We start from the raw sequence: 27,073 nt of genomic DNA on the forward strand, positions 1-27,073 counted from the left end.
CACAAACAGGCAATTTATTTATTTGCAAGGAAGTAAGAGCAGCATTTCTGTCTTCTTACTTAAAATACCAAAGTTCAAAAGTGATTTATATACTTCTTTGGACAGAAAGATGTACTGTAACTGAATCACAGACACAAAATGGTTATATTGCCGAAGTAGAAAACAAAAGGAGTGAGGCTTGAGTGCATTTTTGAAGCAGAAACTAAAAGGAACCATGACTGTATTTCCAAAGCAAAACAAAGCAGCTTGACAGCATTAGAATGCCTTCTTCCTTCAACAACGGAGGTGCTAATAGGTACTGCTAATAGGTACTGAACTTGAGGCATTGTTGCAGTCAGGAAAATGTCAAGCCAATTAACTCGAGCAAGGTGAAAAACTTAAAAAGTCAGGAAAGGAAGGAGAATTACAAAGTGTTCCTGATAAAAAATTGACAGGGGAGACCTGGCTGGGAAAATGGAAAGGAAAAAGGTTTTTTTGGGGGGAAAAGGGAAGCACATTTATTTTTAAATTTCCATATTTTATTTCAGTTCAAAATGCAAATATTAGTAATCACTTGGATTGATGTTTTTTTTTCAAAGAAGGCAAAACTACATTAACCTCTTGTCTTAAAAAATTAATACAGTTTGATAAAAGTAGTCAACTGGCTCACAAAATACAATTGGTAGTCAGCTAAGATTACAAAAAGATCTATGAATTAAAAACATGTTAACATGATTAAAAGGACTTAATGAAAGACATAGAAGCCTCTATAAAGATATATATATTGCCTGCCGTTAAAAAAAATTGCAGTGGCCCCAGCTCAATCCCTTTGAAGGCTATTCCATAATCGGGGTGCAATTAATCTGCCCTCAGAGTCCCATCCGTAGCCATCAGCTGGAAGGTCCAACTAAGCCCGCCTTTTGTCCTTGGTTAATTTTCTATCGATGTTCTTTGTGAGGTCTACCTTAAGATGATCCAAGCTGCAGAGCACATTGGTATGGAAAGCTGATCTCACCCTTGGCACAATTTGGGAAGGGAGGTAGAATCATCACTGTCTAGTCATTAGATTTCAGCACCTAAATGTTACATGGACCAGCAGGTGTAAATAACAAACACTAAGAGGATGATGGCTGCTGAGAGCACTACAGTCTTCCGATTCTCGTGACGAAGCATTTTGAGCTCTTTCTCTGCAAAAAAAAAAAAAAAAAAAAAAAAAAAAAAAAAAAAACACATCGTAAAGACACTATAGACTTCTCAAAATAAAATGTAATTTGTTTTAAATATCAAGGTTCTCTGTCTTAAGCCTTTTGTAGTATTATTAAACTGGACAGCATTAGGATTTTAGGTCTTTCTTAAGCACCAGAGAGGACAGTAAAAGAAGCATGATTTTGGGGGGGGGGAGGGGGGGAAGAGAGGAAGGGACCTCATCAGTTGCAGTTGTAGAACTTGTAGAACAAAGGCCATTTTAACATTTCTTAAGTAACGTTTCACTTGTCTTTGGAGTATCATTGTAATTTTCTATTCTTTTCCCCCCCGTATTATAATTGCCTATTACATTTTTCTTTTTCTGTCATGTATTTTGCACATGGGTAAATTTTTCCATGGCACTTGACTCATAACAACCTGAATAGGGCTCAGCATGAAATCTGTGAGCTTTTAGTTTACTTTATATGTACTGTGTGTCTGCCTGGTATCTCCATACTGCTCTCAAAAGATGAACAAGGTTAATCCACTGTATTTCATGAAAGGAAATCTCAAGATGTTCGAAAGTATCTTTATATAATTAAAGCTGGAATACTGACAATACTTGTTGCTTTTGCTTAATGCTTTTAAGATTAAGTAGACCAATTTTTTTTTAAAAAAAAAAGAATATAAAACGTAGTATTTTAATTTAACCCACTAAACGATTTAAAAAACCCCATGATGGTAGGATTGCTCTGATTGACTTTACATAATATTCACAGGGTTGAAATTTCAAATGTTTAAAAATGTATTTTTAGGGCAGCAACTTAGGGGTTGGGAGTAGAATAAAGTATAATCAATGATTAAGGTGCTCCTCCTCAAAATTAAAGCATTTAAACCTTTGAGCCAAGAGTTTTAGGTTTACCAATAGATTAGCCTGAGACTGCTAAACAAACATGACTTTTGATCTGATCTCATTCATACATAGGCATTTTACGTACTTATGTGGCACAAAACACCTTGAATGGAGAAAAAAAGTTGCTTCCAAAGGAATCATTGTAGACAGTGGTCAACTGAATTTGTGCAGGCTGATCTATATAATCTAGGTATATGAGGACTTCCCACAGGGGAAAAAGAAATCCCATTTTATAGTATGGTGCTAAATGCCATTCTGTATATTCGTAGTTCCTCAGGGTAAGGGTGACATACAAATGTAATAAAAAGCTGCTTTAAAATAAAGTCAAAGGCTGTTCAACCTCTGCACCATACCATTTTCATATATCTTATTTTCTGCTGCTATACAGCAATCAAGCCCATTCAGAGACCATTTCAGTGGTTTTGTAATTTCTGGAAGAGGTCAAAGTTTGGGGACGGCTTATTTGACAACAGAATCATTGTTACTGACTGCAGTGGCAGCAGAGGTCAGTGCAGTTCAACGTGGGACTGCCAGAGGAGTATGATTTTAATGGGAAGTCTTGGGTGTTAATATAACAGCTCAGGCAGATGTCCCTTTATATTTGCCAGCTCCCTAAGGGAGGCAGCTTTAGTGTGAAGAGCTCAGTGCATTAAAACATGGGCAAAAGGTCTCTAGCCCTTGGCTGAATGGCAGCTCCAGATTTATTATGGGATTTTTTCTCCTTGTTCTCTGCGCTTTTGAATGCTGACTCTTTCGCAATGTAGTATTGATTGTGGGCATGAAAATACTGCAAATTAATTGTTAGGGGGGGGGGGAAATCCAACCCAGAACCATTCCTAGATAATATTGTAGCAAGGAGGTTATTAATTTTCTTAGTTTTTTTTTTTAAAAAATAAGTCTTCATATAATATGTATTTACTATTAATTGAGTAGCTTCAATAAGGGCCAGTGCTACTTGCCTTCCTAAGTACTAAGTTCCACAGATGAGCAAAAAGAGACAAAGTTGCACACGAAACAAGCAGTGGAAGGAAGATTTTATATAAATATGGGCATAATAAAAAACAAAGATGGTAAAATTGTACTGTAGACAGATAAAAAGAACCATGAATATGTGGAAGAACCGTACAAAATGATTTTAAAAAGTACAGTTGAACTACAGTTAGAAAATCTTGAAAGTAAAGTTATTTGGGACCTAGAAAAATATTGCTAACAACCAGCAATATTGTTTAAAATCTTATACAAGATGAGGCAGTTAAAATGCCCCAGATTTTATAATTCAGATTTTTAATCACTAATGCATTTTCATGGAGGCTACAGACATTTACAAACCTGGGTGCTACTTTCAGATTCTAAGATATAATCTTATGTATTGAAAAATATTTTCAAATACATGAAAAATATACTGAAATTTTCAATATTCCAGCAGGTGGCAGTGCAACCTAAACAGCCAAGGACAGATGGTAGGAAAACAATTATCCATTAGGACCTTTCCATGCAGCAAAGAAAAGCAAGAATTAAGGCAGTATTTACGCTGTCAAAGGTATTAGACCAGTCTTGCATCTATGGAGGAAGGAAAAAAAGGCAAGTCTGGAAAGGAATTTGCTGCCTGTCACCTTTTAAAAAAAAAGTACAAACCCTCATTTTTCTTTGCCTAATCTTCAATACTTGGTTCCTGTGAAAATGTATCCATTGCTCAATTAGCAATGTGTTTTACAATTAAAATTGCTGATTTAAACAATGGGCGTACAATGATAAACGCCTGACCAATATGGTGTATGTATGTCCAATCACCTACACACGTAAGTTAAAAACCGGTTTAACCTTTTGAGTATTCTTTCCAGCGTTAGGCAACGTTAACTAGTCTGGGCCTTTCTGAAATGCAAAAATAAAATATAAAAATCCCTGGCATGATGACGCCTTGTGTCAGCGCTGTTCCCTGCTAATGCTTTTGAACTTAGTTCGGGGAGTCTAATGCTGTTCTTTGATAATTTCCTGCTAGAGAGAGAGAGACACTTTGCAGGGAGGGAGATATTTTGATTCTTCACTATCAACTACTGGACTGTGAATTCCTTTCCAGGAGTTCTGAGACTTTTCTGTTTCTTCCCAATTAGGCTGTATTGACTTTATCTTTGTACCGCTCGCTGCTGTCGCAGCCAATTACTCAACTGTCTCCAATCACCTCTTGATCCTAAGATACTGTGTTCCTTTCTGGGCCAGGAGATTGTAAGATATAGTCTGATACAAACTAAAGTTTTAGTTTAATCAGGAGCTGGGAACCCACAGCTCCCCCCCCTCCCACCGTGCAATTGAAGTAGAATTCTCAGCAATGCCACACAGCATGCTGTGATGAGGAATGCACTAAATTTACCCATCTGGGGAGCCACAACTTGTAAAAAAAAAGATAGCTCCTCTTCAACCAAAAAGCTTTATACCCTAATGGCTTCCTTTTTATCTGGAGTTTCCACAAATGAAAACATGAACACAATTTTGGAAGATTCGTGTTCTTCTTTTATCAGGAGGCTACTCGAGTTATGCTTTTTAATGTTTTATGCAGAATCTAATGTAAATGCAAGCGTCTTCTCACCACAGGGCATCCAGAATTGGGAAGCGTCATCATTTCTTCTACTAATGGTTCTTGTGCTGGACAAATCAAAGCTGATAGAAGTGTATCCTGCACAAACTAGTTTCCCCAAAGGTACCACTAAACAACCGCTTCCCTTTGATGGACAAAAGGAGTGCCAAGACAAGACAGACAATTTTACACTCCCTTTATTATAAGGAAGACCCAATGCAGATTTTCTTTGCAGTGAACTTAATGTAGCCTGTTTTCTCCAGATAGGTTAATGCCCTTAGCTTGTAGAAAGCTTTATTAAAACCAACAGTTCTTTTCACTTGTATTTTAGAGCATGTGTACTTATTTCTGATACGGAACTAAAATCACTTCACTACAGAAGAGGTCAAGTACATCTGGTGGCACACATTATTTCAAATAACCGAAGTGTCAAATTACATTTGTTTTGCACAAGTACCCAGAAATGTATTTTAAGTCTGCCCTGGAGCAGTATAAAAAAGGGGAAAAAACAAATAAATGAGAAGACAGATAAAAAGCACCTGTTTTGAATATCATAACACTTGTGGGAAGTCAGCCCCCGCCTCCCAGAGAAAGAAATATTTTTGGAAATATTTAAAAGACAGAATATGTTTCCCTAAAGGATTTAAATGCAGAACCCCGACCCCCCCCCAGTCTCTCTATCCCAAATAGAAACCAAGTCTGCAGAATTGCAGATGTGATAATCTTGTCAGAAAGATTGGAATCAGGAAACTGGGATTAGGAAGAAAGAACCCTAGAATCAACACCAAAAATCTAACAGTCATCGGCCAGGGAAGCAGGATATGACCCTTGGGACATAATGGGATTAACCCACCACCATCAGAATACCAGAAAGGCACACTCAGATTCAGGGCAAAGTTCATGCCACAGGAAAAACTCCAGAGGATATAAAAACCCACTCCCTACATGTGCTCACTCTTTTCTTCCAGAGCCATCTTTCTGTCTGGCTCTCCTCTTCAATAAACTGCAACCTTCTTTCTAAAGCAGTCGCCATGTTGTTTAGTCCCGGCTAGGACTGAACCACGATGAAGACTTTTCTTTCAACACACTTAATAGGTATTCTCCTCCAAGTGTCATTTAATTTCAGTAGCTTGGTCATTTTCAAATCTAAAATAAGAGGGTTTATACCTGTTCAGACAGCTGTAGGAAGTATTGTGAAGTGCTTGGCCCATTTTGTTTATGTAGCACTTTGTCAGACAGACAGGGGGAGACGAAAAGTCTCTTTCGGGAGCATGAAGTGCAGGCAGTATCTGGAGGCTATTATCACCTCTAGAGTGTAATGCTGCCTGGAGCTGCTTTTGAAGGCCACCTGGAAGCTGCAATTGATGCAAAATGCAAGTCCCACATGCTGCTGGATGACAGTTTTCAGTGCTGCATATAGAAGCATTGAGGTTTTATGGGCACTACAACGGCTCCAATATGCTTCAAAGTGTTGGTTTTAACCCATGCAGATCTTTCTGGCTTAGCACCTTCAGATATATTTTATCTTGAGCTGGGATGCTGAGGGCCCTCTCCCCTCAGCATAATCTTGAGCATGGCATTTATCAGCATTATGTCCCATTCCTATGAAACACTCTATCCACAGAGATACTGATGGCATTCTCCCTGATTATATTTAGAAGCACAGTCAAAACAGAGTATATGGAAATGTTTTAATATGTAATCTTAAGTGATGTTATTGAGGATTTTCAAACAAATGGTGATCATTTGTTGGAATACTGGGACAGATTTTGAATCTTGCTTTTAGTGATTATAAATTGTCTATGTATTCTTGTAAGCCTTTGAAAGTCCACAGAGACTCAGCAGTATGCAAATATTGCATGTAAACAAATAAGAACAGATGATCTCCAAATTTTGCTACTGGGGTACAAAACATAGTGTATTCTCTTTAAAGAAACCCAAATGATAAATTGCTGCACATTTAAATCTAAGTAGTCCTGAGAGTCCAATTTTCTAGGTCAGGAGACATGCATTTTATTTATATTTATTTAAATATTCTTTGTTTTGTACTTTGCTCTGGGCAGATTTAAAATGTAATAAAGCCATTTTTAAAAATCTCCATCGATGCTCTTGACTTTTAACATTTATAACAGCTCAGTGTAAATGAAACAGACTTACATTCTGCCTGGATTAAAATGAGCTTGAGTTTTTTGGTGAGGGAGCCCCATAAGTGGAGCAATGCTATAGAAAAGGTCCTAGATCAAGAATCTCCTCTTAATGATGGGATACACAGCAAGGCCAGTGAACATCAGAGGTTACGTAGGTATTTCAGTTATAGCAACTTATAACAGTTGTTTTCTGCTAGAATAGGCAGAAACATCTTCTCTCATTTCTTCATTGACTTGTGCTATAAATGCTGCCAAACCTCCTTATCTGCCTCTGCACCTACAAATTAAATGGAGGGACCTCTTGAACCTTCCAGATGTGTAAAAAAATCATTTTAATGGTGTCTTCTGCACCTTTCTGGATTGTAGTTTTTTATTTACTTGCAGTTCTTCTTTTGAAAATGTAACTCCACAGAAGTGTAGACAGGCAAATTATGACCATTGTCACAAAGTATGAGACTTCTAACGTATCTAACGTATCAAGGAATTTGTAAACTTTTAAAAACTTTTTATAATAATACTATTTAAAAAACTCTGTTTCTACCTCAGATAACTTTGAATGCATTTTTTTCAGTTTCAGAGGAAATTACCTTAATTACTTCCCAAATGTGGTATCTTCCAGCAATTCTTGGCTGGAAATTCTGGTGGGTGACATCCAAGCTACCCGAAGGGCACCATAACAGGAAAATTTATATATTTCTTACCATAAATTTCAGCTTTGGTTTCTAGCATGCTTTTCTCTTTTTCCAGTGACTCTCTGCAAGGAAGTGGGAAAGACAGACTTAGGGGAAAAAAAATAAAGGTCTCTGGCCCACAAAGATCTAGTTAGCTCCTACAGCAGCAGATGAGATACAACCTAGTTATATTACTTGTTTGCTAGGAGGTGACTAAGTGTTCCTTTGAACATGCTTTCAATTTGCTATGTTAATTTTCCTGCACACTTTTTAAAATCAGTCTTATGGTTCCTTCTCTGATTTGGAAGTGACATAAATGACTTGTGAGTTGTTACAGTACTTGCTATATGTAACAATTAAAACCAAGTTTGTTCATCCCCTTAAAAAGAGTTTTTAGAAAAGCCATGGAAATGGGATCATGAAATTCTCTCAAAGAAAAAATTTGATCTTTTTCTCTCACTTTTAAACTCTTGACTGCCTTTACAATATGGAACATTCAGCTTGGAATCCTTTTTTGTGCATGCTGGGTGAAATCTATACACATTTTAATCCTGCTTCATTTTTTATAAAACTTGTAGCTAAATTAAAAAAAAACTCAATTTTAAACAAGAAAGGAATTAATCCAAGATTTATATTGTTAGCACAAAATTAATCCATAGTTTAAAGCATGAGAACAAAACAAAACATCTGAAAGTAATCTATCAACAGCTCCATTATAACACAGATAACACATAATAACACATAATAACACAGCAGCATTGGTGTAGCTGGAAATAAATATACACTAGCAGTTTGTTTGTCAGTTCCCAGTAAGCTCTCTAGTATAGTTAGGAAAGGCAGTAAGTACAATACATTTTATCCCTAGAGAATGAAACAAGAGCCAGAGTGAAAATGGTGCCAAACTAGATCACAGAGTGAATTAAGGGTGAAGCGCAGGATAAAGTTATATTGGAAAAGCAAAAGCAGGGTTCTTAGAAGTGTATTGGAAGAAAAAAAACCCAGTCAAATTGAGACAATTCTACAATTACTGAGTGTCTAATACAGGTAGTCCTCAACTTACAACAGTTCATGCAGTGACCGTTCAAAGTTACAATGGCACTGAAAAAGTGACTTATGACCATTTTTCATACTTACAACCATGGCAGCATCCCCAGGGTCATGTGTTTTACATTCGGATGCTTGACAACTGCTTCACATTCATGACGGTTGCAGTGTCCCAGGATCATGTGATCACCTTTGGTGACCTGACAAGCAAAGTCAATGGAGAAGCCAGATTCACTTAACGGTGATACTATTTAACAACTGCAGTGATTCACTTAACAAATGCAGCAAGAAAAGTCGTAAAATGGAGCAAAACGCACTTAACAAATTTCTCAGTTAGCAACATAAATTTTGGGCTCAATTGTGATTGTAAGTTGAGGACTACCTCTCTATATAAAAAAATCTTGAGAAGTAGAGATGAAGAGTAATTTGAGAATTAGAAGAAATGGAACCCCAACTTTGTAATCCATATGCCTTCTCCTAGGGTAGGTGTCATAGGAAGACTAAATTATTTGTGATGGCTGTGTACTGTTTTCAGTAACACCAAATGCCCCTGAATAAAATTGCTGAGGAACATAAACAGAGAAAGTTTAGTTCTTTGATATGGTATTTATGAGTTTCCCACAATCCAGAAAGTGGAGCAGAATAAAGCCTTTAGTCCAATCCCACAGAATATTTCATCATGGTGCAGCTACCTTTCAATGTTTGCTATTGCCAAAAGCCATTTTCTGTCCTGAAATCTGAATGATAATGGGCAATTACATCATGTCACATCCTTTAATAGTAATACTTTGTGGAGAGGAATTCCACAGTGTCAGCAGCTGTTTTCTTGTGCTGAATAATAATAATTAATAATAATAATAATAATAATAATAATAATAATAATAATAATAATGATGATGATGATGATGATGATGATGATGATGATGATGTTCTGGAGGAAGGTTGTTCCACTGGTTAATTGTTCTGTCAGGAAGTTTCTCCTTAGTTCTAGATTGACACCAGAAAGTGACTCTGAGGTGACAAGATGCTACTGGTACAATAAAAAGCCAAGGAATAACTATGAACAGAATAGCTTCTGCTTGGACTGACAGGACTTTAAATCTCTAAAATTACTGAGGACCAATTAATTTACTTTTATAGCTTTTCTTCTTTAAAAGTAGAGCCCCACTTTATTCTGTGGTAGCATAAATGTCAATGAAGCGTTTGTTCAGTTTGGGGTACTTCAGGACAGATATATTGTAAATAAATTAGCACAGGTTCAGAGGAAGGTAACAGACAGGGTGGAAAATTATCCCTAAATAGAAAAGGAGTAATTGGGCTTGTTTATTTAGGTCAGGGGTCTGCAACCTTGACAACTTTAAGACTTGTGGACTTCAGCTCCCAGAATTCCTCAGCTAGCATAGTTGAATTCTGGAAGCTGAAGTCCACAAAGTTGTCAAGGTTGCAGACCCCTGATTTAGGGGAATAGGAGCCTCAATAAGCAATCTCTAGATACCTTGTATGGATGAAAGGCAAATTGTTTTCTGCTGATTTAGAAGGCAAAATTATGCTTAGTGGGCTCATGGTATAGAAATGTTAATTTCGGGGGAATCTCAAGGGAAATTTTTATACAAGGAAAAGGTTTTTGAAAAGGAAAAATATCTATCAGGGAAGTTCTAGCTTTGGATTATCTTACTTTAACTCTACAATTTATGTAATATAATTAAGATTTTTTTTATCACACTTAGAGGAAATAAAGTGCTGCAAAATATGAAATTCTAGGCAGCTGGAGGGCAGAAGCTACTCTAAATGGCTTCTAAGTATTAATGAGAGGAAAACATCTCAGCAGCAAACATATGGTTTAGAAAGGAAACTGAGGGAAAGAGTAGCATGGTTGGAAGTGCTCCTCTGCATTGGGAAGAACAGCACTAAAGTAGCCCTCTCCTGACCTTCCCAAAGCTAAGTTGAGCTAATTTCTGCCTCCCTCCTCACATCCCTCAGGAGAAAAGGATGTGAGAATTAGTCCTGTCCTGGCTTTGCCAGAAAGCCAAATGAAGGAGCTTTGCTGGTGAGCTAACTGGCAAAAACCCACTGACAGGCATTCATTAACTGGATCTCGGCCAACTAACTGGCCACATCCAGGTCTTTTGACAGGCATAATAGCATGCATAGCTGGCTAGTTTAGCCACACCCCAGCTTTTTCAAGAATAGGCCGACATCCCATCTTGCCCCATCTATACCCTCAGCATAGAAAAAGGAAAGTTAACCTAGAGACTATATGGGTCAGACGGTCAACAGAAGAAAAGATAGCAATGGGATTAGCAATGGCATCAACTTCCCATCATCCTGTGCGCTCCCACAGGGAGGGCCTTCTCAGGGTACCGCCGGTTAAGGAATGCCGGCGACTTATTCCCAGGGGAAGAGCGTTCTCTGTGGGCGCGCCGGCCCTATGGAACCAACTTCCCACGGAACTTAGGGCTGCCCCCGACCTTCGTTCATTTCGCCGGGACCTGAAAACTTGGCTCTTTGAGCTGTCTGGCCCAGACTGAGGGGTTTTAATTTTTAATTGGGTTTTAGTTTTAAATTTTGGGGACTTGAAATAATTAATTGTTTTAACTGATTTTAATTTTTGTATTTTATGCTTTTAATTTTCCCTGTAAACCGCCCTGAGTCCTACGGGAATAGGGTGGTATATAAATTTAATAAATAATAATAATAATAATAATAATAATAATAATAATAATAATAATAATAATAATAATAATAATAATAATAATAATGAAATGGGGAGCAACAGATGGGCAACATCAGCAGCAACAAGCGATAACCATGGTGACATCCAGCTGCATAGAACCAAGAGCCACAATAAGAAGCTTGATCCCTGCTTAGAGTTCAGTCTGACACTGCAGCTTAATGCTCAGGAGCAACTGTTTACAGATTGGCCTAGAGCTTGGCAACAACTTTGTTCTGCAGCTTGATATATTCAGGGAACAACCAAGCTGAAGCTGCACAAATCCCCAATGCGTGTAAGAAATTTTAGAGGAAGACAAAAAATTATATCCCCTTTTAATATATCAGAACTTACAAAAAGGCTGAATTCACCAAGATCTGGCTATCAGCTCATTAGAACTGAACAGTGAACACTACACAGCCAGAGCACAAATCATGCGTTGGGAAAGTGTGGAATATAATACAGTATTTGTGCAAAGTTCTTATCCAATCTGCGAAGCGTCCAGTCAAAGCAAAATCATTCTCCACAGAAATATTTAAATGAACTATCAGAAATTCAAAATACAATGCAGCATCTCCCAATAAAGAGAATTCAATGAAGTATTTCTGCCTTGTCCTCTATATATAGGAGCCTTGGTGGCGCAGTGGGCTAATGCCTCCTTAAGTAACACCAGCTGCCTGCAATTAGTGCAGGTTCGCATCCCACCAGGCTCAAGGTTGACTCAGCCTTCCATCCTTCCGAGGTAGGTAAAATGAGGACCCAGATTGTTGGGGGCAATAAGCTGACTTTGTAATAATGCCGCTTGGGGGGGCCCAAAGCCTAATAAGCAGGCATATGCATAGAATGAAGGCTATTGCTAAGCACATTGGTTTGTGCTTAAATTGTAAGCCGCCCTGAGTCTTCGGAGAAGGGCGGGATATAAATGGGATTAAAATAAATAAATAAAAAATAAAAATTCAATATACTCCTTTTTAAAACAAATGAGCTCATTTTTATCACTGTTTGATCCAGAACAGCACGCAATAATCAAACCAATATATTGTGAAAGCCACAGATATATGCAGGTAGAAGAGACCCAGAACAAATTCTAATAGTACCTTCGTGCAGATGTTAGTTCTTCTCTGCGTAGCTTAAAATCCACCTCTTCCAAGGCTTGCCTGCAAACGGTCAACTTGTCTTCTAGGCTCTCTACCTGAAATACACAGACAAGTAAGAATGACAAGACATTTCATTGAGGTCCATTCTATTAAACAGCAGCACTTGACCAGAGAGCGCATCTCTTGCAGTTTAGCTGGAGGATTTGCTGCAATTAAAATTCTCATGACCAAATTTTCTGAGCAAAACAGACAAAACCTCTGGATTGGAACCATCATTACCAATAAGGCAAACAATTCTGAGTGAGCCCATAACCTTCTGTTCCACCACCTGTACTTCAAACTGCACTTCCAATACTTATTGTTCATCTGTTCGTGTGGGGTAATTTTATTACAAATTCTGTGAAATATTCCAGAGACACAACTTCTGATTTTCAGACAGGAGGAACAAATAAAAATAGTGGTTACAGATAATCCAACTTGCAAGCATTCAATTACTGTTTGAAGTTACAACAGCTCTCAAAAAAGTTTTGTACAACCATTCCTCGCATTTAATGCCCACCACAGCATCTCCACAATCATGTGATCAAAATTTGTGGGCTTGGCAACCACCATGTATTTATGACGGTTGCAGCGTCCTGTAGTCACGTGATCACCATTTATCACCTTCCCAAGTCTGACAAGGAAAGACAATGGGGGAAGCCAGATTTGTTCAATGATCACAAGATTCATTTAGTAGCAGTGATTGGCTTAACTATGGCAGTGGAGCAGTGGGCTAATGCCTCCTTAAGTAATACCAGCTGCCTGCAATTAGTGCAGGTGGAGCAGTGGGCTAATGCCTCCTTAAGTAACACCAGCTGCCTGCAATTAGTGCAGGTTCGCATCCCACCAGGCTCAAGGTTGACTCAGCCTTCCATCCTTCCGAGGTAGGTAAAATGAGGACCCAGATTGTTGGGGCAATTAAGCTGACTTTGTAATATGCCGCTTGGGGTGTGTGTGAAAGCCCTAATAAGCAGGCATATACATAGAATGAAGGCTACTGCTAAGCTTGTAAGCCGCCCTGAGTCTTCGGAGAAGGGCGGGATATAAATGGAATTTTTTTTAAAAAAGTCATAAAATTGGGCACGACTCACTTAACAACCACTCTGCTTAGCAACAGAAATTCTGGTCTCAAATGATCATAATACAAAGAGCCTTGGTGGAGCAGCGGGCTAATGCCTCCTTAAGTAACACCAGCTGCCTGCAATTAGTGCAGGTTCGCGTCCCACCAGGCTCAAGGTTGACTCAGCCTTTCATCCTTCCGAGGTAGGTAAAATGAGGACCCAGATTGTTGGGGGCAATAAGCTGACTTTGTAATAATGCCGCCTGGGGTGTGTGTGAAAGCCTTAACAAGCAGGCATATACATAGAATGAAGGCTATTGCTAAGCTTGTAAGCCGCCCTGAGTCTTCGGAGAAGGGCGGGATATAAATGTAATAAAAAAAATAAAATAAAATAAAATAAAAATAAAAATAATAGAGGACCAGCAGTATTTAAATAAGTTAAATTGGTTTTCTAGTTGAAACTCCACCATGACTGAAAAGAGATTGGGATCAATCCAGCATCAATGATAAGATTTCAATCCCTGTAATTAAACATTCCAAGAGTCACTGAATCCAGGCATAGGCTTTCAGAACTGAAATTGAATTTGGGCCAAATTTCAAATAGAAATAAGCTGGGATTAACATTAAAATGCCCAGTTCCCCAGCTTTAGTTTTATATACCAGCAACTGAACAAATTTCTTCTGCTGACTAAATTATCAGGTAGTTCAAGTTTGAGCAGTGGCTGCCTCTGCCATAACTGTTTAGTCCAATTCTCATGACTCATAACTTATTTGACCAATGGCAAGGGTTTACAGAAATTGTGAATCAAAGTGCATATACATAAATTGTGAGTCAAAGCATATCAACTAATTAAGGAACATCACACATTACTAGTTCTGAGCTAACGAAGGCTAAATTGCTACGGATGGGAAAAAAGGGAACCTCCAGGCTTCCAGTGACCTTGTGTAGAGACTGCTGAGTGCCTATTGCCATTAGCTATGGAAACGAACAATAAGTAAGATAATTACTTAGAGAAGAAAGTGGTACAAGATCAGTAATCTTTTCAGGTAAGCTACATACAGGTAGTCCTTGACTTAGGACCACAACTGAGAACAGAGCTTCCTTTTGTTAAGCGAGGTGGTTGTTAAGTGAACTAAGCCCAATTTTATCACCTTTTTTGTCATGATTATTGAATTGCAGAGTTGTTAAGTGAACCTGGCTTTTCCACTGACTTTGCTTGTTGGAAGCTGGATTACGAATGGTGATCACTTGATAGCAACCTTTTCACCCACTGTACCACTTTTAGGATATGGCAACATCCGAGTACCACAAGTCGCCTAGCAAGGTGTCAAGAACTTGATGACAAAAAAAGAGGAAAAAAGTGATGAAGTACAGGTAGTCCTCAACTTACAACAGTTCGCTTAGTGACTTTGAAGTTACAATGGCACTGAAAAGTGCCCCCCAAGCCACAGCCAAGCAAGACACCTGCCTGCCCACCAGGTGGGCCTCTTCCTCCTGTGTGAGGTTTTCATTGTTGTGAGCATTTCTGTTGAGGATTGGCAGCAGGGGTGGGGCAGGGGGTGGGTGTCTGGTTTTTATTTTTTTCCCCCTCTGCTGGGTGGTTGCAGCAGGTTTTGGTCCCTTCACATGACCCTGGGACACTGTGACCATCATAAATATGAATCTGTTGCCAAGCATCTGAATGTAAATCACAAGACCCTGGAGATGCTGCAACATTCCAGATGATCGGCACTTCTTCTGGGCTCAGCAAAAGCACCGGGATCAGCGCTGAGCTCCAGCTGGAGTCTGGTGCTGATCCTGGTGCTTCCGCTGAGCCCTGACAGCCCTGCAGCTCCAGCCATCTCTCGCTCAGACTTGTGCGGTGCTGCCACCGGTTCAGCTCATCCCCCTCCCCCGCTACCACTTTTCTAGGATGGTCACGTACCACCTGCCAGGTGCCAATGTACCACAGGCGGTACACGTACCACTGGTTGTAAAGCCCTGTTCTATGCTGTGCCCAGATTTTGATTAGATGATCACAGGGATGCTGTGGCAGTCATAAATGTGAGGACTGTTTGTAAATCATTTCTTCAGCATTGTCATTAATTTGAGCAGTTGCTAAATGGTGGCAAGTCAAGGACTACCTACTTGTGCTACATAACCCCTTTCTCAAATTTGGAAATTAAATCTAAGGGCCAAATGATAGGACCAAAAAGACTATTTGCATTCCAAGGGCTGTTTTATATAATGCATGTATCCCCAGTAATGGAAACAGAGAAAAACTATCCCTTCAGATAACAAGTCTCAACCTGGCTAAGGGTATTAAAGCATAAAATAACTCATAGCTGATATGGATGCACATCTGGATCTACATCAGTTTTTTTAGTTTTACTTCTGCTCTCCAGATGTTTGGGGACTAAAACACTCAGAACAATTTGTACCTTCAGTTTCTCAGTCCACAGTTTTTGAAGCAAAATAAATACTTCTGCTTCTTGAAGCTGATAATATGCACATATTTTCCTACAAGCAATTAATGAGAAATCTCCCATGTTATTGTTAATATATACGTTACAACATATAGGTATGGAATATAATCACAGTCATTAAAATAATATACAGGTGGCCCAACCTGTGAAATGTTGATATGCTTTTTTCCCCAGCTGCTTGGATTCCCCCACCCCCTGAAATAAGACATCATTTATACTACCTTTACTGCTTTTTTTTACATCTTCAAAATAAAAAGCTGACATTGGAAGAGGCCCAGAGACTTGCCCCAGGTGGAGCAGGCAAATTAACTTGGGCAATTCTAAGTCTCAAGTGGATACTTTTAACTGCTGTGATCATCTTGTATTCAGCTGGAGTTGTGGCAGGAAGCAACTGCTGGCTGCTTAAGATAGTCATCTAATTAGTCTGCTAATTTATTTTTCAGTAAAGTGGAAAGACAAGAGAGGGAGAGGAACAGCTGAAGCAGGCTGCCTAGGCAATCAAGGTTTTGAGGAGGGAAAGAAAGTCACGCCAAAGGGACAAGGGCCCTGGGGATTCTCACCGGTTCGGAGCCCAAGGTAAACCACTGTTTTGTCATTCTGGGTACAAAGAATATGGTCTTTGCTGGCTAGGAGAATATCTTATCAACTTACAAACTACTGTCCATCTAGCCATGCAGAGTACACCCACTCATACAAATATTTCACTCTTTCCCTTTTATTGAGTCCTGCGCTCTTATTCAGAGATGCTACAGTCCGAACACCGGATGAGGTGTTCTCTCTCCCTTTCAGGAGGATTAGACAGGGCACTTGGCATGATGAGAAGATAATAAAAATGGCCGACAAACTTCATGCCGGCTTCCTTTCCAATTCCCTTTTTCATTGCATATGCTGCCTCACCTTTGCCCCCAAAAGTCAAGGGAAAGTGGGATTGTTCACCTGGTCTGCCTCTCCCATTAGCCCGATGAGATAATACGGAATTGGGAGAAGTGAAAGACATTTCCTACCACAGCATGTATCCCTTCCACAAGTAATATTTGAGAATCAATTCTACTGATCCCTGATTAATCACTTTATGGGTTAATTCTGGGCTAATTAGCAATTCTCACACTCTGCTTTGGGAAAGCAAGCGAAGTTAGCCTCAGGCAAGGGACAGGAGAGAAAAACAGAGGTGGGGGACTAATTTATGCCAAGAAGAGCAAGCTGCTACAGGAAAAAAAAGGTACTGTCTTTCCTTGTAGATCTAGTAGCTGATGACAAAATAGATCAGTTGAAATGTTATTATGTAAAGTACTGGTGTTTAGCAACAATAATGGTAGGAGCAGAAAACTTCAAGTTGCCACCGGCCTCTGCTTTTGCTGCAAAAGGCAAATAAGAGTACAAAGAAAAATTATTCAGGATAATACCAAAGGTTCAGCTAGTCCAGCATCCTTCTTGCCCAAATAATCAAATACTTATGGAAAGCACACAAACATAAAGGAAAGAACTACTCCTGCTGTTCTTGCTGCTTAGCAACCAGCCCTGAGTGTCATCATATCTAATAGATCTTTAAAGACCCTTTCTGCACAAATTTGACCATGCTGCCACAAATTTTCCTGTTCTGAGAGCAGATGTTGTTCTCAGATACATGCTGTTTCTGTGGCTATTATGAGAATTCATATGGATTTAATTTAATATGTACTTAATTCCCATCGTCTGTATGAGCTACTTAGGAGGAGGTGTGAGATCCAAAGAAAAGGTGAAGATTTTTTTCTTCTTAAACTGACACCCTCCAGTGGACTACAAGTCTACTGACCCCCAGGCACATAGTCGTCCTCTCTGATTTCAAGGTCCTAGCAATGTGACTGTCTTCTTCGGTTCCATGTTTTGCTGAGCCATTCATTCATTCATTCATTCATTCATTCATTCATTCATTCATTCATTCATTCATTTATTTACGGTAATTAAATTTATATGCCGCCCTTCTCCCTAAGGACTCAGGGCAGCGCATAACAATAAAAATTTAAAACATAAAATAGAAAATTTAAAAAGAAGTAAACAATAAATACAATAATTATATGACAATTTAAAAACCAGTAAAAAGCTAATTAAAACCGTAGTCAGTCCAGGCCCGCTTGTTGGAACAACCACGTCTTCAGGTCACGGCGGAAGGACCGAAAGTCAGGGGTCGTCCGCAGCTCCGGGGGCAATTCATTCCAGAGGGTCGGCGCGTGCCCACAGAGAAGGCTCTCCCCCTGGGGGTCGCCAGCCGGCATATGTATATATATGTATATATATATGTATATATATATGTATGTATATATGTATGTATATATGTATGTATATATGTATATATATGTATGTATATGTATGTATATGTATGTATATATGTATGTATGTATGTATATATATATATATATATATATATATATATATATATATATATGTACTTGACTAATTGCATTAAATAACCATACGCAGAATTGTAACTACAGCTAAAATGATACATCTTTTTTGTTTTCTTTTTTCCACTTAAAACATTGTTTTCTTTGACAATGCATGTGTTTTTTTTAAATCTTTGTGGGTTTCCCCCCCAATTCCTCTGTCACTATTTTAAAAGTAATAAAAGAATAAATAAATGAAAGAAATTGCATCCACCCTTGCCTTTATACGTTCTTTAATGAAGAACCTGACATTTAGCTACATCACACATTTTCTGACCATCAAAGGTATTAAATAATGAGGCTACATACCTTCTGACCCTCTGAAAAGAGAAATGAAACTGCTTCTCTCTCAAGTATATTTGCCCATGTCCTTTGCTGGCAGCTTCCCCTCATGCTCCCATTGTTAACAAGTCTATCATAACGTATAAATTGTTTGGATGTTGGAAAAGCACTGGAAAGGCACAAGATAAAGTGAGAAGGAGTAACATTTGTCACACTTCTGTTTCTCACTTAAACCAATATAACCTCATCACTAAGCCAGACCACTGCAATGTGCTCTACCTGGGGATACCTGAGTCAAGAAAGCCAGCTGGTGACTTTGCACTCTCTCTCAGCCCAATCTACCTCATAGGGTGTTACTGTGAGGAAAACAGAAAGAGGAAGGTGTGTTAGATATGTTTGTCACCTTCAGTTATTTTAAAAAATAATAAAGGTAGGATCAAATAAATAATAATAAATAATATCTTGGAAGACTCCTTGGAAGCTGCAATTGGTGCAGAATGCAGCTGCCCACATGCTGGTATAACAGAATAACAAGAGTTGGAAGGGACCTTCGAGGTTCCTGCTCTAGCAGGAAACCCTATACTATTTCAAACAAGTGGTTGTCCAGTTTCTTCTTAAAAGCTTCCAGTGTTCAGCATTCACAACTTCTGGAAGTGAGTCATCCCGCTGATTAATTGTTCTAACTGTCAGGAAGTTTCTCCTTAGTTCTAGGTTGCTTCTCTCCTTGGTTAATTTCCGTCCGTTGCTTCTTGTCCTGCCTTCAAATGCTTTGGAGAATAGCTTGACTCCTTCTTCTTTATATTTATATTTATTAAATTTTTATACTGCCCTTCTCCCGAAGGACTTTATGGCAACCCCTGAGATATTGGAACATTGCTATCATGTCACCGCTAGTCTTTTCATTAAACTAGACATACTCAATTCCAGCCACCATGTTTTAAATATATTTTAGCCTCCAGTCTCCTAATCTTCTTAGTTGCTCTTCTCTGTACTCTTTCTAGAGTCTTATTTACATTACTATTATGATTTTATTCTTACTTCTGTTATGCTGTTCTTTTTTCACCCTTCATTTTGATGTCTTTTATGAATGCATAAGGGACGCGGTGGCTCAGTGGGTTAGGACGCTGAGCTTGTTGATCAGAAGATCGGCAGTTTGGAGGGTCGAATCCCGAGTGCCGCGTAGCAGAGTGAGCGCCTGTTACTTGTCCCAGCTTCTGCCAACCTAGCAGTTCCAAAGCACGTAAAAATGCAAGTAGAAAAATAGGGACCACTACGGTTGGAAGGTAACAGCATTCCGTGCGCCTTTGGCGTCTAGTCATGCTGGCCACATGACCACGGAGATGTCCTCGGACAAGTGCTGGCTCTTCGGCTTTGAAACGGAGATGAGCACCGGCCCCTAGAGTCGGAAACGACTAGCACACATGTGCGAGGGAACCTTTACCTTTACGAATGCATGTCTTCATATACATAGGATTTTGGTAATACATTAGATAAACAAATGATCACTATCTATAGACAAAGCCTGATATCAAGAATTTGCTTTCATATAAAATCAAGACAAAGGATCTGTTCAAAGCCAGTAGGGGAAAAAACCCTCTAATACAGAAGAGCCAGCTTGGTGTAGTGGTTAAAACATCAGGCTACAAACTGAGAGACAGTGAATTCTAGTTCCACCTTAGGAACTAAGGCAACTAGGTGATATTGGACTAGTCATTCTGTCACAGCCCTGTGAAAAAGGCAGTGGCAAACCACTGATGTGCAAAATCTTACCCAGAAAACTGCAGGGACCTGTTCAGTCACCAGGAGTCAAGACTGACTTGAATGCCCCAAAATAAAACAAAACACAAATCCCCTCCAACATATACCTTCGTGACTTATACACCAATACATCAGTTATACACCAGTAATGTATTATTAAACCAGTTCCTTCAAAAAGGAAGATTTTTTTTACTAAAAACATAGCTTTGTGTTTCTTGTGGAATTCATAGTTGTAAAACAAGCATATGGAAAAGAAGTTATCTGTACAGGATAGTGAAGATTTAGTTCTGTACCGTCATTAATGTATTTCATTCAAACGTATTACTTTTTGCTAGGACTGTAGGACAACTGAACTAACTTAAAATATCAAATACTGTTATAACAATCACATATATTTAACACTCTAAAGCAAAATACCCTAGGAAAGAATTGGGGATTTATAATCTCCTTGTTGAAGGGCAGCAATTTTAGATTGGATCAATAACAAGTCAGAAGTTCCGCAGAACACAATGCATGTTCATTTGACTATGTACATCAGGCATGTCAAACTCGTGATGTCACATGACGTTGTGCGACGTATTGCATTTTTTTCCCCATTGCCGGCAATGGGATGGGTGCATTTTTTGGATGATATGTCCAGCCCATGGGCCGGCAGTTTGACATGCCTGATGTACATCAAAGGTGATAATCACACAACAAGTACAGGACTTATAAATTAATATGTTTACTCTCTTCTGAACTATTGGAGAGTTGAAACAAGCAATAATATATCAGATTTTACAAGATTTTGATCCAGTTTCACAAGGGAGAAAGTTTGCCTTTGTAGGACACTGCAACTTACATGTTTAAACATACAGGTGACCCTGCTAATCTTACCTAGACAGTAAATTCATCTTTGTGTTTGAACAGGAAAAAATTGTAGATATCCTAGTCATTTTTATTCCTCTCAGACTATGAAAAAGAAGTCTTCCCCTAGGGACATTGGTAGTGTCAAAATTGAGGTTGGGTGCAGAATGGACACGTTTGGTATAGCCATAAACCTCCTACTTTTTTCCTCTCACTCTTTCACTCTTTCCCTATATTGCTATTGGAAAGAGTAGAAATGAAAACAACCACCATTGAGGTGGAGCACTTATGAGAGTCCTCCTGTTCGCAGCCTTTTTCTAGTCAAGGTCATTGGAAGGGGCAGTCAACCCTCTAGTACAGGGGTCTTCAAACCTGGCCTTTTTATAACTCATGGACTTCAACTCTGACTCAGGAATTCTGGGAGTTGAAGTCCATGAGTCATAAAAGAGCCGAGGTTGCCTACCCCTGGTATAGTCCAATCCTCCTGCTGGCAGGAGATAATTTAACTTCAAACAGCAACAGGTATGTTTGGAGATAAATTCAATCCCCTCAGGTTTAAATGGTTGATTTAATTCCATTGGGGAGTTTATCTGAGATGCTTATTTAACCTTCTGTTATCCATGTCATGTGAACAATGTCACAATACTTCCTCAGTATTATGGAAGTCACAATCCAGTTGACTTTGACTGCAGTGAAGTATTAATACAGATAGTACCTTACAATGAAAATCAGTATAAACATTTGAAATAAACATATTCTCATCTTTATAGACAAATTGTGGCAAAAGTTGAGAATGTCAACTATTACTATTTATGTAACACACAGTGTTTATTTATAGAGTACAAAAGAAGATATGACTACTCTAAGAAGGCAATAATTTAAAATTCAGCGAAGAGGTAACAGAAAAACAAAAACCAAACCAGAAGTAAAAGCAGGGAGGTAAATGGGTCCCTACTACAAATTCAGATTTTTAATTTTATGTATATTTAAAACCTTTTTTTTTCTTTCCTTTACTTATTCTAATTGAAACCATCTGCTGAGAAATGTATGCTGTACTTCTCTACTCAACAGAGCCCTAGGTAGATCTAGTAACAATAGAGAACACTGCTAAATGTTGTTCTCACTTGAAGATCCCAATATAATTATGTATTTTGAGGCAAAATGCTATATTGCCAATATGTAACAGTCTCAAAATCTCGCTTCGTGCTTGACTGTACATGTTAGTGTTTAAGTGTTAGCCCCTTTCAATTTTATTACTTGTATTTTTGTTTCACTGACTTTTCAGTGAAATACATTTCACTATATTTAGTACTAACTTTCTCCAAAGTATTGTTAATGAGCAAATAAGGATCATAGCTTTTCCAAAACAATCTTTGTTTCTCCCCCCCCCCCCAAATAACAGCATAATTTGAATTAATGATGCCAAACTGGCACCCTTCACATTGACTGCACCACAATTTCCCATCAGTGGGGCTAATATATATGGTGGTTTGGGTTTTATAAAAATTGATGTCCACTACAACTGGGCAACATTACTCAGGAAAAAGTAATGTATTTTTTTTAGGTCAGTGCAAACATACACTGGTATTAAAGAGTGAGTGGGAGTCCCTTGAAAGCAGAAGAATCCCTCTGATGTAGACATCAAATGATACCTTGATGAATACATTAGTTGAAGAATAATTTATGGCTGCATAAATTATTACTGCATCCCCACAATTCATGAAAAAGATACAGCTCTTTCAATGAGTTGTAGAAAGGTGTTTCATTTGTGTTTCTGCATATTCCAAAACTCCTCTTCTGAATTTAATCAGGGGTACTAACATTGCCCCATTAGATTGATTCCAGGAATGATGTGGCTACAACTCCCAGAATTCCATTACATTGGAAGACAGTTTCCCAAGCTATCATCTACCACTGAATATTGTGTCTGGGGATGATGATAGCTGCAGTTCGAACATACTGAGAATATTAGATTAGAAAAGGTTGGCAGTTGGTTAAGGAGCTGTTTAAAAAGGATTTATTTTTTTATATTTCAAACCAACATTCTAATTCAATGAAGTTATCAAGTTTGCTATTAGGGGGAATGATGATCCTGGGATTGCTGTGAGATATAATTTTCTGGATGCATGAACTAAGAATTACTCTGATAGTTCATTGGGAATTGATTAGACACGTTCAGATTCTTAAAAGCTTTTTGTTTACCGGTATATAGATTCCACTCTTAATATTTAAGATGTATTTAATAAATTGTTCATATAGACATCCTTTTTACTAGTATGTGCAAACTGCTATAGGAATTAGAATTCATACTACTGTATCAGCATAATACGGGGGGGTGGTGGTGACGGGTGGGGTGGGGGACATTTCATAAAAAAAACAGTTTATACAATGATTTAAGCAAGATTTCTATGCAACAAAGGAAAACATTTGCTTGTATTATTGAGAACTAAAGCTTCTGCAAAACAGGCTGTCACCTTCATTAGTGAAGCTTGAAACCTTACATTCTCATTCCAGGATTTTCCATTTGTGAACATTTGGTAACTCTGCTCAGATCAGCAAGTTCTTTTGATTAAATCAACATATCACTGCTTCTCTTTGAGGCAAGTTTTTAAAAGCTCAAAAGAAACGCAGCAGCCAGGTGAAGATTTTACAACACAGGATAGGAATGCCAGTGAGTTGACTCTTGACACTGCAAATGTCAGTAGTGGGAATGGTGGTTGGAAGTGTGGAAAAAGCAGAAACATCTGATTTAAAAAATCTTTTTTACCCCCTGAATTCTAAGCCAGGGTTGGAGGAAGAAATGGTGATCAAAACAAACATAGCAAGGAAAAAAGAGTAACAGTGTGTACAAAGAGCCCCACATGTTTTGTCACAAGGGAGTTAATTTTGATATTGACTCTGCCCCCACACAACAAATACTAATGCATAGGAATCCACATTTTATTTCCATCCTTGTCACAGACATGAGGAAATATTTAATATCTGAGTATACAAAGGAAATATGGAAATAAAAGCAAATGGTCTAACTAGTTGAGGAAGAATGCCAAGAAAGCTCTTGTTAATTCCCTTATAAAGGTAAAGGTTCCCCCACACGTGTGTGCTAGTCGTTTCCGACTCTAGGGGGCGGTGCTCATCTCCGTTTCAAAGCCGAAGAGCCAGCGCTTGTCCGAGGACGTCTCCGTGGTCATGTGGCTGGCATGACTAGACGCCAAAGGAGCACGGAACGCTGTTACCTTCCCACCGTAGTGGTCCCTATTTTTCTACTTGCATTTTGACGTGCTTTCGAACTGCTAGGTTGGTAGAAGCTGGGACGAGTAACAGGCGCTCACTCTGCTACATGGCACTCGGGATTCGACCCGCCAAACTGCCGACCTTCTGATCGACAAGCTCAGCGTCCTAACCCACTGAGCCACCACGCCCCTAGTTCCCTTATACACACCCATATAAAGTCCTATAATCAAATAATCTTCCCAGACCAAACAAAAAAAATAATAATAAAATTGCACATTACAAATAACAATAACAAAAAGAGCAATAACAAAAAGAGCAATATATGCATGGGTTCTAACCTAAACTTTTTCAAAACTGGATAAAATATAAATTTATATAAAAATGGTAACTAATGAAATAATTTTACAAGCCATGCTAATTCCCATAAGCTAACATTTAATCCCTATTTTACTACCCAAAATTGGTGAAATGGACTATAATTCTCCTTATGGAATAGAAACAAACTGGGAGATCAGACAGAAAGGACCTAGTTATTTTTTTTGACGATTTTCAGAAAGGCTTAACGTGAAATTAAAAAAAAAGATACCTCTCCCCTGCTACAATCTTAAACTGAATAGTTCATTCTGTTATCCATGCTACTGCAAATATCAATTATGGTCCTCTTAAGGTTCATCACCTCTAGCTTACAGGAATTCATCTGCAGCTTTTCCAAAGTGGCTTGCCAGTATGTCCAATAAGTAACACTGCATCTTTATCAGAACTAAAGTAGACTTCTTGATTCTCACCCAAAATGGCTAATTCCTACACTGTGCAATTTTTTTTAAACCAAGGAAGTTTTTTATTCTTCCATTTCAGCACATCAATTAAAGTAATACAGTAATGCAGGAAGCAATCTTTAGAAAGTCACAAACTGATAAGGAAGGATGTTATATCTTCTGTAATTTTGTTTTTAAACAAAAATAACCCCCATTAAGTTTACATCCAAGCCATTGCACTGAATTATAATGAATGAATGAATGAATCTCTATTGTCAAAGTACAACTATGTATACATTGAGATTAGCTGAGCCTCCCTTTGTGCTCCCACAAAGGAGCACAAATCTCCGGTTTATAATGACTACAAATATGTAGAAAATGAAATGGCCCATTAAATGTTGTTCAACCACAAGCATGACAAACGGTTATCCTGGCTGGGGATAAAGTGAGCAAAAAATCACAGGAAGCCACAGATTAGGCAACCTAAATCCATAAAATTGATTAATTGCCTATTCCTGTTGGAATAAATGGAATCCATCTTTTATTCTTCATATGATGGCTTTAAACCGTTTTTACTGTGTTGCAAACTTTTTTTATAAACTGTTTTGAACGTGTTATTTAAAAAGTAACTATCCATTTCAAAACAAAAGATAATACCTCCATCAATATTTCAAATGGCAGACGAAACTGGAAGATATTACTCGCTGCCCTATACGAATTCTGTTTTATTACATACGGCTACGCTAGAATAAATTAAAACAGGAGCGTGTTCTAGGAAATCCAGGAACTGTCTCAGCGTGTTGTGTGAAGGAATGGCTGACTTTCCTGGACATGGGTTGTTGCTATGTGAACGCATTAAGTGTGTTTTGCTGGCTGAGTCCAGAAGGAGGAGTGTTGTTTAGTCCTGTTTTTTTTTGTTGTTGTTGTTTCAATCCACCCTTCTTTCCCAAGCTCCTGCCTTTGGGGGTGGGGAGCGGCGGGGGCCTAAAATTCCGTTATTCTTCAATCTGCTCATCTGCAAAAGTGTTTTTTTTTAACTACATTTATATCCCGCCCTTCTCCGAAGACTCAGGGCGGCTTACAAGCTTAGCAGTAGCCTTCATTCTATGTATATGCCTGCTCGTTAGGGCTTTCACACACACACCCCAAGCGGCATTATTACAAAGTCAGCTTATTGCCCCCAACAATCTGGGTCCTCATTTTACCTACCTCGGAAGGATGGAAGGCTGAGTCAACCTTGAGCCTGGTGGGATGTGAACCTGCACTAATTGCAGGCAGCTGGGGTTACTTAAGGCAGCGTTTCCCAACCTTAGGAACTTGAAGATGCGTGGACTTCAACTCCCAGAATTCCCCAGCCAGCTATGCTGGCTGGGGAATTCTGGGAGTTGAAGTCCACGCATCTTCAAGTTCCTAAGGTTGGGAAACGCTGACTTAAGGAGGCATTAGCCCACTGCTCCACCAAGGCTCCACCAAAGTGCCTTAACCTGAGGGCTTCCTCAGCTTGTACACATATACAGCCAATATACTGCAACACACACACACACACACACCGCAGTTACTTCACAGGATCTCTGTTGTCCTTCCAGCCTTCGGGTACACAATTCACCTTCTCTCACTTGACCCCTGAACAGGACCGCAGCCAGGTCCTCCTTCCTTGCTCCAGGCCTCCCCAGGATGGTCTTCTGGTTGCTTAAGGCAGCGTGCCGCCCTCCTCACCTGCTGAGCTATGCTCAAACCCTCTGGTTTCTCAACCATTTTCCTCCCTCCGCGCGGCCCGAGTTGGCTCATGCGGACGGCGCTCCTCTCTCGCCAGATCTTTTCAGACGCCAGGTGCTGACGTAGCAACCCGTCGGGTTAAGAGAGCCTCGGCTTCGACAACTGCCGCGGCCATCTTTGTC

At 39.0% G+C, this 27,073-nt stretch overlaps 2 protein-coding genes across 2 annotated transcripts in view; one reads left to right on the top strand and one right to left on the bottom strand.

The window, feature by feature from the left end:
- Nucleotides 1-4,936, top strand: part of CMTR1 (cap methyltransferase 1) — a 53,976-nt gene extending 49,040 nt beyond the window's left edge. The window contains exon 25 of the mRNA XM_083349337.1: nt 4,189-4,936. The gene's annotated coding sequence lies outside the window, so the exon portion shown is untranslated. The remainder of the gene's footprint in view (nt 1-4,188) is intronic.
- Nucleotides 1-27,073, bottom strand: CCDC167 (coiled-coil domain containing 167). The gene is made up of 4 exons (XM_083349354.1): nt 26,892-27,073; nt 12,319-12,413; nt 7,498-7,550; nt 1-1,166 (listed from the first exon to the last, which is right to left on the bottom strand). The coding sequence occupies exons 1-4, from the start codon at nt 26,961-26,963 to the stop codon at nt 1,063-1,065; spliced, it is 324 nt and encodes a 107-aa protein (XP_083205480.1). The 5' UTR covers nt 26,964-27,073; the 3' UTR covers nt 1-1,062.

Source organism: Vipera ursinii, assembly GCF_947247035.1.
Source record: "Vipera ursinii genome assembly, chromosome: 1".
NCBI classification, from domain to species: domain Eukaryota; kingdom Metazoa; phylum Chordata; class Lepidosauria; order Squamata; family Viperidae; genus Vipera; species Vipera ursinii.